Below are 18,940 nucleotides of genomic sequence, written 5' to 3' on the forward strand. Positions count from 1 at the left end.
GTATGAGATTAATACAAGCATGTACTTCAAAAAATCTTTAAAAAATCATACTTGCTTTTTTTTTCCACATTTGGGATGGTCACATGAGGGAATGAATGGTGTGAAAACTTTTGCATATTTACACTGGTTCCAAACTGGTAGCCATGAGCTCTCTGGGCTCTGTTTGGATGTAGGCATTCACTTTCTTATTGCCTCAGGACTGAGCTCCTGATGCCTTCTGTTCTTGGGAGAAGTCAGGAGCTCCCATAGTTTCCATACTGGACATATTCCTTCCAAATCCACTGCTGTTTCTGGTGCCACTCCTGAACTGCCATGCTACATTTCTGTCTACCACAATATCTGCACATGGATTGACCAACACTCTTCTTTTTAGTTTTGGCACATGGTCTTATTGTTCCTTACCCCTGGCTGCCCTGGCAATTGTTATGTAACCCACATTAGCTTCAGACTTGTGACAGTTCTTCTGAGTGCTGTGTCACCATGCCTGGGTTCCTCCCAGTTTATTTCCAGCCTGTCCATAGCCAAGTTCAGCCTTATGACTTCCTGTTATTACTGGTAACAGGCCTATGCTTCCCAGCTATGCAGGTTCAAAACCTTGGAATTTTAGGGTTTTTTTAGTGCCTGTTTTTTTTTGTTGTTGTTGTTGTTGTTGTTGTTTATTTTTTAAGCAGTGCTAGAGATTGGACCCAGGACCTTGCACATGTTGAGCAAGTGCCCTCCCACAGAGCTGCATCCTTAGCCATCTACATTGGCTCTTGTATCAGTTTGCTACTTTTATCTTTTATTCTTCTATTCTTACCACACCTAATAAACTAAGACTCTATTACATATTGGTATGGCGTCTATTTTCTTTTTTTTTCTTTCTTTTTTTTTTTCAGGTGAGTGTGGTTCTTTGAATGAGAAATGCTCCCCATGGGCTTGAGGGTTTGAATACTTGGTTCCCCAGGTGGTGGTGCTGTTTGGAATGGCTCAGGTTATTCAGCCTTGGTGGGAAGAGTATGCGTTAGGGACAGGCTTTGAGATTATATGGTTCCACCCTACTTGCAATATGCTCTCTGCTTCTTGCTTGCCTTTGAAAATGTGTGCTCCCAGCCCTCCTGCCATGCCTCCCCACAATGGTGGCATGTTATCCCTCTGAAACTATAAGCCAAGACTGTTTCTTTCTTAAGTCATGTTTTGTCACAGCGACAGAAAAATAACCAATATAGAGAGGGTACAGAGCCTTGCTGTGTAACCCAGGCTGCTCCAAAATCTTGTTGCTCCTACCTCAGCCTTCTAAGTGCTGGAATTACAGGTGTGTGTCGACCATGAGAAACTGCTTTTCTAAATTTCTAATCGGTCTCCTAATACCCATCTTTTTGCATGTCATTTATTCCCCTTTTGTGCCTCCAAACCTAAACTGGGGAGATTTTCAATAGGGAAATGAATGAGTTAAGCATTCCAGTGGCATCGTAGATCTTCCATAATATGACCTCAACCAAACTTTCCCACCTTTCTCCCAGTACATGAATTAGTGAACCATTTATCAGGCACTTCCAGTGAACTGAAGATTGTGCTGAGCACTAGACGAAACTTATCTGTGCTTTTCAGTTATCAAGTATTTACTGAGTATTTACTATGTACCTGGGAGTGCCACACCCTTTTAATTTATCCTTGAATTCAATCTTTGTTCCCATGGAAATTTAATGCCACCTGTAATCATGGAGATTTCCTTTGTACACAATGAAATTCAAGAAACAGGTATTGATGCATTGGTATGGTATGTCTTATTGTTTGTGGAATTTTTTTTTTACATTTTTTTGTATGTGTGTGCGCACATGTGTGGAGGCCACAAGACAACATGCAGAAGTAAGTTTTGTTCTTCCAGCAGGTGAGTCAGGCTTATCAGCTCAGGTCTTTACCCAGTGAGTCATCTTGCTGCCCCAGAGTACTTATTTTGGTTAAGTTCTGGCCTAGGTGCTATTGGTCAAAGACAAAGTAATGTCTGCTTTCTGCCCTGGAGGTGGTCATGATCTTAGAAAATTAATAAGATAATGCATCAGAAGAGCTAGAACAGAGATTTGCCCAAGGGCTTCAGAAACCTTAAGGAAGAGGAACCTCTAAGTCAGTTTGAGGGCATCCTGGGAGTTTGGTGACTTAGTTTGAGTTTTGTCAGCCAAGAAAATAGCAGTTCATTTTGGAAGGAGGGGGTTGGAGGCCTCTCCAAGCAGGAGGGACACATGGGAAAATATATAGGAGAAACATATGAAGCACTTATGGAACTATAAGGTGGAGTATTTTGTGTTTCAGAATATCTGGGATAAATATCTGAGGGAAGGACAGACCATAATAGTAAAGACACAACCTGCAGCCATGGGACCCCCAGAATTGTGTCCCATGTTGAGAGGCCAGAACTGAATGGGGGCACTGGAGGCTCTGAGCAAGGGTTAATATATAAAAGTAGAGTGTACCTTCAAAAAGTGCTGTCTCATAGAAATGTGGGGGAATGATTGACAAGGACTAAGGCAGAGGTCAAACTTTTCCAGGAAGGGTTCACATAGCAAATACCTTAGACTTTGAAGGCCCCAAGGCTTCTTTGAAAATTACCCAACTCTGTCCTTGTTACAGAAAAACAGCCATAAAACAGTGAGCAAACAGATGGCTGCACTTTTCCCAATGCTCCCCCATCATGGATGAGCACTGAAGTTTTGATTTTACGTGATTGTCACATCACAAAATGTTCTTTCTGGTTTAGTATTATTATTTTAAAATGTCAAAACTGTTTTTAGCTTCCAGTTTAAACAAACAAACACACAAACAAACAGATGACATGTTTCTTTTGGCCCATAGGCCGTAGTCTGATCTTTGATAATCCCTGCACTAGAGGATGTGATCACAGGAAAGATAGAATCGCTTTTGAGACACTTATCTCGCAAGCAAGAGGCGAATAGCGCAATAGCGATGGGGAAGCTTGAAGGAAGGGCTGGATATCCGAAGATACCTCCCAAACATGTTGGCAGAGTAGCAGGGAGCAGGAAGGGAGTCACTGAATGTTCTGGGGTAGGGTGGTGATGATAAAAGTTGTTTCTGGAAGAGGCAGAAAGCAAGAGATGGGATGAGCTAGATTGAGGAACATAGTTCCTAAAGGAGGAGGAAACACTTTTACCTGAAGCTAAGGGGAGGGAAGATGGGAAGACATGAATGTGATATTTAATAATTTGGAGGGTTTTCCCAGAGTGCTTTGAGTTTTCCAGTGAAAACAGAAGCAAGGCTAGAACTCTGAGTTGTTTACCTGACTACTAAAGTCTCTTAGGGGTGGTGGCAGGGCTGAGAGGAAGATAGAAAGCCTATAAACCAGACTCTCAAGTACTCTCAGTGTGTAGGAGGGACCAGGAAGTGGTTAGGTGTGGAAAACAAGGAAAAAGGAAAGGTGACAAAGCTTCCCATGAAGGGTGTAAGAGCAATGGGTTTGAATAAGGAGGAAGCAGTGTCAGCTCCCTCAGGCTACATGATACATGGTGTGTACGTCCATGCACATAAGCACGTGCTCACGCACACACATGTATGCATATAGGACAATAAGGTTGGGATAAAACTTGAAACCACTTCAGAGCAAGTAAATGGAGGAGATAAGGGGCCAAGAGAGCAGCAGCTGAGGGAGTAGCTGGGAAAGCACTACAGAGAGCGCACTGCCCCGGACTGATGGCACGAGAGAGAAATGGAGCTCAGAATGAGAAATAAGAACAGTGTGTGCTTGAAAAACCACAATCTGGCTGGGTGGTGGTGGTGCAGGCCTTTAATCCCAGCAGTCACTTGGGAGGCAGAAGCAGACAGATCACTGTGAGTTCGAGGCCAGCCTGGTCTACAAAGCGAGTCTAGGACAGCCAAGGCTACACAGAGAAACCTGTCTCAAAAAAATAAATAAATAAAAATAAAAATAAAAAAATAAAAAATAAAAAGAAAGAAAGAAAGAAGAAAAAAAAAAAAAAAAAAAAAAAAAGGAAGACCACAATCCAAGGGAAGCCTACTTCCATGGGTGTCTGGTGGTGTTATTGTTGTGTAGATTGCTCTTGGAGCACTGCTATTAAAGACGCTGCTGCCTCTTAGTGCATTTTATTGCATTTCTGGGGCCATGGAAACTGTGGTGGGATTCTGAGGCTGGAAGAAGTTTGTTCACTGTGACCAAGGAAACAAATCTGTGACTTTGTTTTTAAGAACCAGACCGTCACCAGAAAGTGATTTTGTGCAGAGGAAAATAGCCTTGCAATGAGTGGCTATGCTCAAAGATGGTAGGCACTTTCAGGTGTTCTGGGCCTTCCAGCGAGGTCTGAAGAAAGCACACCGTGGAGCCTAGGGAGGCTCCTGCTCTGGCGTTCTTGCCTGTGTAAGGTAAGGTGCCCAGCCCTGTGTGAACAGGGAAGTGCAGTTAGCCTGGCGGCAGGGGAAAGGAGGTGAGTGGTCAGGAGGGTTCTTGGGAATGGACAGGGCCCCTGCTATAGTAGGAAGGAATGGGCAGTTATTGCTGGACAGGCCAACCTTTCCACAGTTGTTTTGACTTCTCTGAAGTTCACCATCCTCACAGAACTTAAAAGGTTTGTTAATGAAGAGGCATCCACATTGGGGTCGTGACCACGAAAGAAAAAGGTTTCAGAATGGTATGTTATATACAGAATGCTGGGGCTGGGATTGGTATGAGCACTAATGATGCCATGAAGGCGTTGAGGAAGGATATATAGTCTGAAGGGAAAGGATAAGCTCATGTACGGGACATACTCAATACCCAACAGGTAGAGGCCTGAAAGGATGGTGACAGGCCAGGGCTTGAGACTTGTAGATTATTCATGGAGACGTGAAAGTCTAGAGAAAAAGAACCCCAACCGGCAGGTACAGAGACTTTTGGGAGAAGCTCCCAAACACAGCTCACCTCCACAGGTGAGCTGTGAAAATCCTGCCCTGTAATGTCTGGAAGAATACACAGAAATTACTCTCTGCGAAGAAAAGTAGATGACAAGTAGGGAGTCAAATGTGAAAGAACTGGTGACATTCGCCTCAAAGTTACAATGAAAAAGAAATCAGGAGAGGGGCACAGTCTGCACCAGCAAAGATTTCCTCCCAAAGGGATCACGGTGCTTCTGAGGGAAGGTAAATTTGAGTACAGACTTGGTAGGCTATTGGTCGCAAGGTTGATGAAGCTACGCATTCCTTCCTGACACGGTGGATGACACATATTAAGCACTGGCATCTAAAGAAAACCTGATTGTACAGATACACGCATGATCCATGCCTTTGCGTAAGTTCTTTTTCTGAACTCTTACAGTGTAACTGTTTCCCCAATAAGGACAGAATAAAGGGATCTCGACTTAAATTACAGAGATGGAGACTGAGGCCACTCCCAAGGGGACAACTTCTTATGTCGTTAAGAGACACTGGGGGACGATATCCAGATGGGTTATGAAGATAGATTCCTGCCCACTTCCCAGCTGTCAGAATAGAATCAAAGTAAAGAGCGCGCAACCTGTATCTGATTACATTGGCCCCATGTTTCTTTAGGGGAAGGCAGTGGGTTAGAGTCGATGTTTCACTTTGGGACAGAGCTCAAGGTCTAGGCGTGCCTGTAGGTGGGCAGATGGGCAAAAGAATGTGGCTGCGAGGGCGGGAGCTGCGGCGGGCCCTTTAAAAGTGGAGGCCGTGCTGGGCGGTGCCTGCAAGGCCGGCTTGGCTCCAGCCCCGCCCCTTTCCCGTGAGCCCTCGGGGAGTGGTCCGACCGCGGGCGGTTGCTGGTGAGGAGAGGGGCGGGGGGTAGGGGGGTGGGGGGGTAGACATGGCTGTGGCTCGGCGCGGCTGGCGGCTGGCGCCTGTTCGCCGTGGCGTCGGCGGGCCCCGGGTGCATCCGCTTATGCGGCCCCTCTGGTTACTCTTCGCAGTGAGCTTCTTTGGCTGGGCCGGGGCTTTGGACGGCTCCGGGGGAACGACGAGAGCCATGGACGAGGAGATAGTGTCCGAGAAGCAGGCTGAGGAGAGCCACCGGCAGGACAGCGCCAATCTGCTCATCTTCATCCTGCTGCTCACCCTCACCATTCTGACGATCTGGCTCTTCAAGCACCGTCGGGCCCGCTTCCTGCACGAAACCGGCCTTGCTATGATTTATGGCAAGTGTCTCGGACCCCTGTCCCCTAGCTGGCACTGTCCCTTTCTCTGCCTGCCCGCTGCTTCGCCCTCTGTCCTGGTCCTGCTCGGCCTACATTCCGCTCCCTTTCTCATTCCATTTTTCTGCCTTGCCTTAAACCGTCCTCTGTTTCTCTGCCTCACCCCCCTCTATTTCTGCTACGCCCCCCATTTTTTTTGCCTCGTTCTCAGCCTCGCCTCCCCATTTTCTCTGGCTCTCCTCGCTGTTTTCGCTTCGGACCCCACCCCCTTTTCCTCCGCGCCCCGCTGCCCCTTCTTTGCCTACCAAGCTGGGTACCAGGACGGGTGGGTGTTGAGGATGGGAAAGGGAGTTGGGTGCGGTGGATGGGATGGGGCTGGAGCTTGGGGGAGGGGAAGACATCCTTGCAATCTGTGTTTCTAGGGTGTCAGTTTGTTTAAGGTTCGTTGAAGCTGCAGAGTGGCTTGTAAGGCCAGCATCTGGTATTCATTTGGAACCAGACTCGACCTTTACTCACTGCCCAGCGTTTGTTCAAATGATAACCTTACTCAGGTGGAACCCACGCGAAATAAAAACCCGGAGTAGGCTACAGAAGGCTTAGGGCATTTGGAATGTCGTCCTAATTTAGTAAACTATACCTGTAATGCCTGATAGGGCATTGACGCTTCGGATTCAGGTTTATGAAAGTGAGGACGAGTAAGAGTTATGGTTCGTCCAGAGGCATGTTACATCCCATATGATGAGAACTATTCAGCCAAGTAGTCACTAAGAATCTTCACGTGGATGCAGGGGGCTGACTTGCTGTTGGCATGAGGTTATTGACCAGTTGCCATGTAAATAATTTTGGTTCTTGAGTCTCACTGTGTGCTTCCTTTTGAGGTTATTTGTCTGTGTGTGTGGGGCGGAGTGAGGGACAGCCGACACACACACACACACACACACACACACACACACACACACACAGAGAGAGAGAGAGAGAGAGAGAGAGAGAGAGAGAGAGAGAGAAACACACACAGCCTTTTAAGCCATGCTCCAGCCTTGTGAGGGGAAAAGAAGCTATTGCTGACAGTCTCCTATCTTCCTGGGAGGGTATGGCTGCAGAGGGTAGGGCTTGAGGGCGGATAACAATTCTGCCTGTGCAGGGTTATCTTCACTGGGAACAGTCTTCAAGTGTTGAGCTTGGTGCGGTTGGTTTCTGAGACTTGAAGATAGGCAGGTATACAAAGGCTTGGAACTAGAAGGCATTTTTCCATGCAGCCCCCACCCACCTACTTCCAGTAAATCCCGATTTCTACAATGTGCATGCATCTCAAGGGTAGCAATAAAAGGTACTTGCATGCCTTAAGAAAATGCATGGACTCAGGCTCGTTTTTCATTGGTAAGGTAATAAATTCTAAGCATGGGGACTGTCCTGGTGACTAGACTGTCAAAAATGGCATTTCAGTTGTAGTGCCCCTTAAGGCTAATCAGTTATACAAGCTATAGATTTTGTCTAATTTCTTTGTGTGACTGTGTGTGTGACTTGTTAACTATCTTCAACAGTCATTTACTGGTTAGTTTATTATTATATATTATGTACAGAAACTATAGACATGTAGGACCTTTAAGGAGAATAAAGACAAGCCATAAAAAAGCACATAATGCCATTTGAACTTCGGTTAAATGCAAAATGAGCCTTATATTGTTAAAATAAGGGCCTGATCACAGACTGTCTCTTTCCTATTGAGAGAGATGGTTTGATGTGAGATGTTGATGGTACAAGGCTTTAGACCAAGAATTGCCATTTTAAAAAAAGGGCTAGATAATAAAGATTGTTGATTGTAAGGGGCATGTATATTGCATGTTATTCTGTTTTTTTTTCTTTGCAAAGTTAAAAAAAATGAAAATCAGGGCATGGAGAGAAGGCTCAGTGGGTAGGAGCACTGGCTGCTCTTTTAGAGGACCCTAGTACTGTTCTCAGTCCCAACATGGTGGTGCAGAGCCATCTGTAACTCCAGTTCCAGAGGATCTGATATCCATTTATGTACTCTGGGCAGTGCACACACATAGTGCACCAACAGACATGCAGACAAAGCACACCTACACATCAAGTATAAATAAATAATTGTAAAAAAACATTCTCACCTCTTGGGCCGTGCAGAAACAGACTAAGGACTGACTGTGCAAACCCCTTGATAGTCAGCCCCAGATTCCACTGTGCCAATAACTACGTGTAATCTTACCAAGCCCCTACCATGATTTTACTATTATCTATGTATTGGGACTGAATTATGAGGAAAATGTTTTCAGCCCAGTACTTGGCTCCTAAGTAAATGCTCAATAAGTGATGGCTGTGCTGTTATTGCTGTTGCAGCTGCAGCTGCTGAGCCTCAGAAGAGTTTCTTTCATTGCTTAGTCATACAAGTCACAAATGAATATTATTAAAAAAAAAATCAAATAGAGACTTTGGGTGACCCTGAAAATATTTGTTCTTTGCTATCTGGTGTCATTAACTTCCTTTAACTCATGGATAGAAGTAGAAAAAATGAGATTGCTGATGGCCTCTCCTAAAGCTTCTAATATGAAAATGGATAGTGCCACCACTCCTGGCTGCTGCTGTAGTGTTATTAAGATGGCTTACGTTTTAGTTTCATTTCCAGGTAAAAAGAGAATCCCTGCATATCTAAGCTCCAACCTAATGGTGATCTAATTGTCATTTGTTTATTGATTGACTGATAGAGATGGGTCTTGCCCAGGCTGGTCTTAAATGCATTGCAGTCCTGCCTCTGCCTCCCAAATACTAGGGTGACAGGCTTACGTCACTGTGCCTAGCTCGTTTATCTTTGTAACAAGCAAGGGTAAAAAGCTTAAACCACAGCTGGGTGTGGCACTGTACACCTCGGGTCACTAAACTCAGGAAACTGAAGCAGGAATAGAACAAGTTGGAGGCCGTCCTGGGCTGCAGAGTGAGACCAGCAAACGAAAGGCAAACTTAAGGCACTTATGTGGTCACTTTCTATATTGTAGTATAGATTAATAATTGCTGTAGTTAAAAAAAAAAAGACTCTAACATGTGTGCATGTGTGGGTGCACAATGGAGACCAGAACTCAACACTGGGGATCTTCCTCAACCATTGTGTACCTTATTTTTCTTATTTTTTTATTTTTTTGAGACAGGGTTTCTTAGTGAGCCCGCAGTTCATGGATTGGGCTAGACTAGCTGGCCAGCAAGCCTCTTGGCTCTTCCTGACTCCACCTCCCTAGCACTGGGAGTACAGGTGCGTTGTGCAGTAACCTTGTGTTTACATGGGTTCTTGGGACCCACATTCTTTTGTTTGCACAGTGCCTATTAAGCCATCTCCTGAAGCCCTGCAAATGCAGTGTCAAGGCACCCACGTGCTTTGCTCAGCAGGCTAGCCAGCTTTCTTAAGAAGCTTAAAAGTGAGTCACTGTTAGTAGGAATTGTTGAGGTAGTTAATTAAGCCTGAAGAGTGATCACTCACTGCAGTGTGCTTACCAATAAGAAGCAAATGACAGAAAGATTTGTTTTGCCTTAGAGAATCTTGCGGAGTTAGGGCCTAGGAGAAACTGTTAATTTTGTCAGTAAACATTTATTAATTGTCTGTGCTATGTGGCATATGAGGGGAAGTACATGTGTGTGTCCCATTCCCTGCCCTCAAAGTACTTACGGTCTAGTGACGTAACAGATCGTGCAGATTGAGGAGTTCAATGTTTTAGGCTTTGTATTATTTACTTTTAAGTAGCATCTCATTTAAACCTTGTAATAACTCTGTGGTATGGGTACTGCTTATTATCTTTCCCATTTTATAGATGAGGAAATTAGGGCTCAGAGAGGTTAAATGATCTGATTGATATCATATATTTAGTCAGAGTTTTAAAAGTCTAGGTGGTTTAAAAGCCTCCATCTTCTTAACCAGTAGAGCACATGGCTACAGTAAAAGCTCGGACTTTTCTTTTTCTATGTTGAGATTCAATTAGCCATTGCCACAGAATAAGCAGTGTTCTTTGAAAAGATTTTGTTTTTATACCCATGAGTGTTTTGTCTTCATACATATCTGTGCAGCACATACCTGCACTGCCCTCAGCGGCTAAAGATGGCCTCAGATCCCCTGTAGCGGGAGTTGCAGGTGCTTGCTTGTGAGCAGCCGTGTTGCTGCTGGGAAGCGAACCTGGGTCATCTGTCTGCGAAGCCAGCGCTCTTAAACCACTGAGCCACCTCTCCAGCCTTCTCTAACAGCTGGAAACAAGTTCTGACTGTTTTTTATGAATGCACACACAGATTTGCTGGGGGGGGGTCCTGGACATTGAACCCAGGAACTCACTTCTGCTGGAGAAGCATCCTGCCACTGAGCTTTGTCCTCACAGCTGTCTTTTTGCTTTTTGTTCGGAGACGGTTTCACTAAATACCCCGAGAACCCTCAAACGGCCTGTAGTTCTTGAGTGTTGGGACTACACAACAAAAACTTCCCTTTTCACTTTATTATTGTGTGAACGGGTGTGTTTGCATTGTGAGTTATGAGTGCAGGCATGCGTATTCCACAGTGCACACTGGATGTAAGAGGATAACTTTGTAGAGCACTTTTAGCAGCTGAGCCATCTTGCTGGTCCCAAACACGTCTTAGAGTGTAGAGATTTTTGTTTTGTTTTATATTTCAAGACAGGGTTTCTCTGTGTAGCCCTGGCTGTCCTGGACTTGTTTTGTAGACCAGCCTGGCCTGGAACTCAACGATCTGCCTGCTTCTGCCTCCCGAGTGCTGGGATTATAGGTATGTGCCACCATGCCTGGCTGAGAGTTTTTAAAAATCAGTTTTGACTATACTTAATACTTCAGTAACATTGTCTGAGCACCAGAGTTTTCAGATGCTGTAGGCAGGAAGCCTGGCTGGATTCCCTGAGAAAGCCTTGCTCCATTTTCTAGAGAAGCAGTCAGCAGTCTGGTGGGGGTGCCCTAAGTTCCTTATCACTGGGAGGGCTTTCAGCAGAAGTAGATTATGAATGCAGGGGAGGGGAGGGGGGCTTCTGTTTTGTGAAAATATCTCTTGTTGCCTGTTACTGATTTAAATGTTGTAATATCAATATATTCTGTGCCTCTATATGTGTAGGATGCAAAAGTTTCTGCTTTATCTTCCGGACAAAGCACCCTTTTGTGACCTTCCTCTTCATTAGGAACTGTTTTCATCCCATGACTAGGATTTGACCTTCTACACAACTTGAATTTTACGGATTTGTCAACTTTTTTCTTCAGAGAAATTCCATTTTTCCAGATGCTGTAATGAAAGCATCTGTCTTGTTTCCAACAGAAGTAATTGCTGTCCATGCTGTTGTTTTATTTTCCAAGGTGTGTGTTTCAAATCTGCTCAAGTGCTGGGCCTGGATGGAGTGCCTGATGTTTCAGTGTGGGTTCAGGCATGCAAGGGAATCAGCGGTTACTGTTCTTGCACTGGGAAGAATTTATGCTTCTCTTGTTAATATTTATAGGAGCTAAACTGGGGTGCTTTTTTTTTTTACATGTAAATGCAAAGGGATAACTTTTACTGAGCTTCTCAATTGCGAAGTCTTCTGGGATGGGAGAGAGCAAAGCTGTTCCTGTATCATCTGCACAGGGGTTATATGGATGAAGCCTTTTTGCTTAAGGATCACTGACAGCCTGTCATGATGTCCTTCCTTTTCTTTCCCTGTCCATTTCTCCTTCCGCTTCTCCCTCCCTGTCCCCTCTCCTCTTGTTGCTCCGTCCCTTTCCCTGCATTCTTGCTTTCATCTTATTATGGAGGTTAGTCTGGACTCAAGAGCTCTCCGCCTTACAGGTGTGCTCACCCTGCTTTCTCCCTGGCTGCTCAGGCCGATGTAACCAAGTCCATTGCCAAGTCCATTAAGGCCCCTCTAAGTCTTTGATCTCACTCTCCCTAGTCTATTCTACTTAGCCACCAAAGCTTTCTAAAGCATACTCTCTTCCCGCCACCCCCACTTCTTGCATTACTCTCTTAGATGATGTCCAAAGCTCTTACTGCCTAATGATTGCACTGTTCACCTGGACAGCTATTTAGACCCTCTCAAGTCTAGACCAACCTTTTGAAATAGATCGCTCATGTCAAGCTCACACTTAGGACTCTTCAGTGATTTCTTTTTGCTTTAGGACAATAAAATAAAAGCTCCTGTCTTCAACCTCTGTGCTTGTTCATGATTCAATTCCAGCACTTCTTTCCAACTTCACCTCTTGTTAGCTCATAATGTAGTCACACAGAAACACCTTGTGATCCCCCTTATCAGCCTTGTTGTGTTATTCCTTGAGTAGCTATATATTTTATTGCACCTATACCTGGTAATGATGTTTACTTAGGTGACATCGCTGGAAAAAAATCTAATGTCCCATTCCCTTAGACTTGGTTAACTATTTTCTGTATTTAGAACAGTGGGGAGGGGGCGCGCACGCTTGCGTGTGTGTGTGTGTGTGTGTGTGTGTGTGTGTGTGTGTGTGTGTGTGCATGTGTGTGTGTCTGTGTTGCATTATGATTGTTAAAATTGCCATTTTTGCTAGCTAGAATAAGAACTCTTTGAAATGAACTATGTTTTTATCTGTTAACCCTGGGGATGTTTCTAGCTTAAGTTGTCAATTTACATCTTAAAATAATGGGTGGGCAGTCAGAAAAAAAAAAAGCCACAGGAAGGTAAAATCTAGTTAGCACTGTGACTCTTTGCCTTAAGGAAAAACTCCAGAAATATGGGTTGTGTGTGTAGTTGAGGTGTATGTGTGTAATGAAATATTAATTTGCCGTACAAGTGAAGTTTTTATATATTGTACAACAAAGGTGAATGCTCAAATATTGCACTAAGTGATAGAAGCCAGATATAAGAGGCCATACATCATAGGATTCCATTTATATGAAATGTCTACTATAGGCAAATCTATTGAGATGAAAAAGCAGATTGGCTTTCAAGTGTTAGAGCTTACAGACCTAGAGAGAGAGCTTAGTCAGTAAACTACTTCCTGTGAAGGCCTGAGAACGGCTTCCCAGCACCCAAGTAAAAATAGGCATGGTGGCACGTGTCTTGAAGCACAGATCTGAGGGAGGGCAGCGCTAGGCAAATCCCTGGAGCTCCCTGGCCACCCAGGCCAGCTCAAATCAGTGAGTTCTAATCTCAGGGAAAGACCCTGTCTCAGTCAGATGAATATTGGCTGAGGAAGACAGCTAATGTTAACCTCTACCCTCTACACACACACATGTTCACATATGCGCATGCATGTACATGTACACATATATATACTTACTCTTTTTTTTTTTTTTTTTTTTTTTTTGCTTTTTTTGAGGCAAGGTTTCTCTGTGTAGCCCTGGCTGTCCTGAACTTGCTTTGTAGACCAGGCTGGCCTCAAACTCCTAAGAGATCTGCCTGCCTCTGCCTCCCAAGTGCTGGGATTACAGGTATGTGCCACCATGCCTGGCTACATACTCAGTTTTTTAAAGTTAAAAAAGTACCAAAAAGCCGGAGTTTGTGGATGGGGGGGGGTCGGGGTTATTCTGTTATTTTTGGAGCATTGAAAATGCTTTGGAATTAGTGGTGATCGAGTTACACTTTGTGAATATGCTAAAGGCCACGCCACTGAATTGTACCATCCAAAAGGATAAGCTTTATACCATTAGAATTATGTCTCAATAGTTTATCAGTGTGGTTTTATAGAACCTGGAGAATTGTGTGTATCTGAGTATGTTAGGCGTAAAGCCTGTGTGCTGATTACTTAGGGCTGCCAGCATCAGGGGTTTTCTTTCGTTTATTGATTTTGAGGTGGGTATTTTCAATTTTAATTCTGATCTTTCAGTAGTAGAAGAATTCAATCAATCTATAAATAGGATATTTCCTTTGCCATTTGTTAAATATATATTACTTGGTCACCTATGTGTCTATGCTTTGGGTATAAAGACAGGGAGCATGTATGTTTGTTTTGTTAATTGATGGACGAAGCTTTTAGAAAAAGACACTTTTGTGGTCTTGGGCTCGTCTACGGAGTAACACTAAAGAAACACATTGCCTTTTCCTTCTTGTTTGAAAATAGGATTTTATGTAACTTGGGCTGTCCAGGGGCTACTATATAGCCCAGGCAGGTCTTGAAACTAGACTTTCCTCAGACTCCTGAGTGCTAGGATTATAGGTGTGCACCAAATTTGCCATGTTTAAAAACACATTCCCAGTATGACTGCATTGTTGGCTTGACACCACTTAGGGCATAACCTGCTTATGGATGATTTGAAGGTATTTTCTCATTTTGTTACTTTCCTCATCAGTTATGTATGTGATGACTTAGAACAGTAGAGATCTGTGTTGTTACTCTAGGGCATATGTTTTCTCCTGTTCCACCGGATCACATGAAGATTAGATTCTTAGACATATGCACGTGTAATACCTTAAACTGTGACCGCAATTTGGTCTAAAAATTGGTTCTGATCCACGAGGGACTCTCATCATAAAATTTCTATTCTCAATGTAGAGATATGTGCTGGGTACAAATAAACAGTTTCTGTCTGCGAGAAGCGCTGATGTGGTTCTTTCATTTCCAGGTCTCCTGGTAGGCCTTGTGCTTCGGTACGGCATTCATGTTCCAAGTGATGTGAATAATGTGACTCTGAGCTGTGAAGTGCAGTCAAGTCCAACTACCTTGTTGGTCAACGTTAGTGGAAAATTTTATGAGTATACGCTGAAAGGAGAGATTAGCTCTCATGAACTCAACAATGTTCAAGATAATGAAATGCTTCGGAAGGTAAGGTTATAAGGGAAGTTTTTTTTTTTTTTTTTTAAAGGTGTGTAACAAACGATTAGGTGAATCTTAAGAAAAAGAATAACCTGTTTTGTTTTGATTCTTTTTATTTTTGAAGCAGTATCTTGCTTTGTAGCAATCAATCCTCCTGCCTCTGTCTCCTTGGAGTTCCAGGCACTGCCTACCTCTCCCAGCTTGTGCCACCACACCTAGCTGTACTTTTTTTTATATTTAAAATAATAATTTAAAGTATAACAAAAGCCATTAATAAATGTAATGCTGTTAGGAGATGGACCTGTCTGGGTTTTTTTTTTTTTTTTTTTTTTTCATGATTAAGGCTAAGGTCTATAACTTTCTATTTTTATTGTGTGCAGTGTTTTTATAATTGACCAGGACCTGAGTTCAGAAGAATGCATAAGCATTTCTTCAATTTACAGATGGTACATTAGCACATTGAATTCATTTAGTTCTACCTATGGTCCCATCAATATTTCCTTGAATTCATCCATGCATTGCTTGTATTCTAGACAAGCATGATCTAACCTTTCTTTGATTCATAGTGTAGCACAACTTGTAAGGTTCCATGCTGTCCATGGGTGCCTGGCTGCAGTCTCACTAGCTCTCAAGATTCCTGGGGATACTTGCCCTGTCCTGCAGCTCCCCTGCAGCTGCTCAGCTCCCCTTTTCACACATTGCTCTACAACAACACCTACCTTTTTTTTTTTTTCTCCTGTCTTCTATGTTAGTAGGACTTGAGTTTTATAGCCTTTTGGTTGTGTTTGTATCTGTAATCAGTTTACAAATTCCTACAAACTCAAAGTTTACTTTGCAACCAGAGTACTTAGCAGCCATGGGAAAGTCCAGTTCCTTAAAAATTCTAGTAAAGCAAGTTTTAGCATGGTTAAGTGTGTAGCTGCTTTGTGTTCATATCAAATTCTCCTGCAGCCCTTGGAACAGAAGCGGTGCGTCTACATTGTTAAAGCAAGTAGGTTTTAAACTGAGTGGCAGTGAGGACTGGACACTTTGAGTTGTATAGGAAGTTTTGACTATGGTATGCCATGGAGTTCTAGAGAGATTCCCTGTATAACAACTCAGTGTCTTTATCAACAATAAGTATAGCCCTGAACTCTGTTTATGGATTTGGGACTCTTTGTATAAAGCAAAAATATATTTATGTTCTCTTCACTTTATAAATGTTTAAAATTTTACTTGGTTAAGACATGCTATGTGGTCCTGGCTGGTCTGTTACTATGTAGTTCAGGATGACTTTTAGCTCATGGCAGTTCTCCTGCCTCAACACTTCCAAAAATGAAAGGATCACAGGTGTGTATTATTGTGTTCTGCTAAGAATTTTAATAAACTCTTTTAGTATAGTTTCCATAGAAGTGGTGTAACTGATTATTCCAGCATTGTCCTCCTGTCATTTGGTTGAAAAGTAGGACAATAGCTATACTGTATTTAAAAATTATTATGTGCATAAAGCATAAAGTGTTAGGTTTACTATCTAGAGTATTTCTTTTAAGTTAGCATATAAAATAATGGGTTTTTAGCTGGGTGCAGTGGTCATACCTGTAATCTCAGCACTTGGGAGACAGAGGCAGGCAGATCTCTTAGGAGTTCAATGCTAGCCTGGGCTACAAAGCAAGTCCAGGACAGCCAAGGCTACACAGAGAAACCCTGTCTTGGAAATTAAGCAAACAAAATAATGAGTTTTATTTTCTTATTTTCATGCATAGGTGTCATTATACTTAGCTCTAATTTGTCTCCTCTCCTATTGCCATCTTCTGTCTCCCCTGTCTCTTCTATCACATGATATATTCTACTACTCTCTTTTTCTTTATTTTTAACTTATATAATTACTTTACATCTTGATTAAAGCCCCCTTCCTCTTCTCCCAGTCCCTCCCTCCCACCCTCTTCCCCATAACCCCTCCCCTTGTCCTCAGAAAAGGGGAGCTCCCCCCCGACTCAGTCCACTCTAGCACATCAAGTCACATCAGGACTGAGCTCCTCATCCACTGAGGCCAGGAAAGGCAGCCCAGTTATGGCGAAGTGATCGCGGGCAGGCAACAAGAGTCCATGTCCCATTCAACTTGCTAGGGGACCCATATGAAGACCATGCTGCCCATCAGTTACATATGTGTAGGGGGCTTAGGTCCAGTTTGTACCTGCTCTATGGTTGGTGCTTCAGTCTCTGAAAGTCTCCATGTTCTCTGTTAGTTGACTCTGCTGGTCTTCTTGTGGAGCTCCTGTCCCCTCTGGGTCCTTCTATCCTTTCCCCTCACTCTTCCACAGGACTCCCTGAGCTCTGCCAAATGCTTGGCTGTGAGTCTTAGCATCTGATTCGATCAGCTGCTGGGTGAAGTTAAGTTAGGCTCCAGTCTGCAGTCATGGTTGGATCTTCCCTCAGTGTCTACTCCATCCCTTCTTTTTCCTCTCCTGATCTTCTTGTACTTTCATGTTACACAGACAGACAGACAGACAGACACACACACACACACACACACACACACACACACACAGTGTAGAGACAGATTATTTAATGGGAAAAGAATCTTTGACAAGTGCACATAAATTAGAATATTAAAACATAGGATATGTAAAAACCACAAAAATCCCTTCCAAATCTATCCAATTAATAAATGTACTAATAGAGTAAATAGTTATCAAAGGAAGAAGTAAAAATGGACAATAAATAAAAAGTGTTTAGCATCAAAGAAATACAACTCTAAGCTTTTACATGAAGTATTGTGAAATTGACATAGAAATGTTCTTGCTTGGGCTGGATTCATGGCTCAGGAGTACAAAGCACCGACCGCTCTTCCAGAGGTCCTGAGTTCAATTTTCAGCAACCACGTGGTGTCTCACAACCATCTATAATGAGATCTGTTGCCCTCTTCTGGTCTGCAGGTGTACATGCAGATAGAGCACTCATATACTTAAAAGTACATTTTTAAAAATTTTCTGGCTGTTGACTAATTTAACCTTGAGTACTTTTTTTTTGATAGTTTGATAATGTAGTGAGATATTCTAAAGGAAATAATGGAAAGGAATTCTGTGTTTTAACAGGTTACTTTTGATCCGGAAGTCTTTTTCAACATACTGCTTCCTCCTATCATATTTTATGCAGGTTACAGTCTCAAAAGGGTAAGTGCTCTTGCATTTCCTGTGCTTTGACCGGCCTCAGCTTGCCCATACTTTGGCAGAGATTAACTTTCCCATGTACTTCATAGTACTTGGCACTTCCAAAACAGGCCATTTCTTCCAAGTTCTGCTTCCTTCTCTCCTTCTCTTTGAAATGTTGAAATTTATGCCAGTACCAGAATGCTTTCTCTGACTGGCTTCTTCTAGAGAACGATGCATTTAATATTATCATAGAAAGCTGCAATAGAAAGACGTCCTTTGTCAGTACTCAGTAGATAGTTTAACAGACCGTAACTTCTTTTTTTTTGTAGAGACATTTTTTCCGGAACCTTGGGTCTATCCTAGCGTATGCCTTTCTTGGAACAGCAATTTCTTGTTTCGTTATTGGGTAAGATTTGAAGCTTGAAATGCCTTTTAGCCTTCAGATTATAATTCTAAAAGAACACCCTTTGACTTGCATCTGATTTGTGTGTTACTTTATTCTCAAATGTGTCTTTAGAACTCTTGTGGTACTTATTAGTAATACTTTGAATTTCCTTTAAACCGAAGGTATTAGCTATATTTAAATACCCATTAATTAGATCCAGGATTAATCGCAGAGTACTATATTAGATTCCTTTTCGTATTTTTACTTTATTCTGGCTTCTTAATAGTTGGCATGTTTATAATATGGGAATGTGTTTGTTGAACAGGTCTATAATGTATGGCTGTGTAACCCTGATGAAAGTGACTGGACAGCTGGCGGGAGATTTTTACTTTACAGATTGCTTGCTGTTTGGTGCCATTGTGTCGGCCACAGACCCAGGTATGTCTTATGAAAGGAGCTAAAATGCTTCAGTTGTGCTGCTTCTAGTCAAAGCATGTGTGGATACTTTTCTGAGGTGTGAATCCTGATTGGGTTCTCGACTAGCACAATGCTTTCCAATT

General features: G+C 43.0%; 1 protein-coding gene across 1 annotated transcript in view; it reads left to right on the top strand.

Annotated features, from left to right (window-relative positions):
- The first annotated feature begins 5,795 nt into the window (after positions 1–5,795).
- Slc9a6 (solute carrier family 9 member A6) overlaps positions 5,796–18,940 on the top strand; it is a 57,662-nt gene continuing 44,517 nt past the window's right edge. Inside the window, exons 1-5 of the mRNA XM_051142275.1 lie at positions 5,796–6,128; positions 14,674–14,873; positions 17,939–18,016; positions 18,325–18,401; positions 18,706–18,818. Coding sequence (XP_050998232.1) covers positions 5,801–6,128; positions 14,674–14,873; positions 17,939–18,016; positions 18,325–18,401; positions 18,706–18,818 — 796 coding nt within the window. The 5' untranslated portion in view covers positions 5,796–5,800. The remainder of the gene's footprint in view (positions 6,129–14,673; positions 14,874–17,938; positions 18,017–18,324; positions 18,402–18,705; positions 18,819–18,940) is intronic.

The sequence above is a fragment of the Acomys russatus genome, chromosome X (assembly GCF_903995435.1).
Source record: "Acomys russatus chromosome X, mAcoRus1.1, whole genome shotgun sequence".
Lineage (NCBI taxonomy): Eukaryota > Metazoa > Chordata > Mammalia > Rodentia > Muridae > Acomys > Acomys russatus.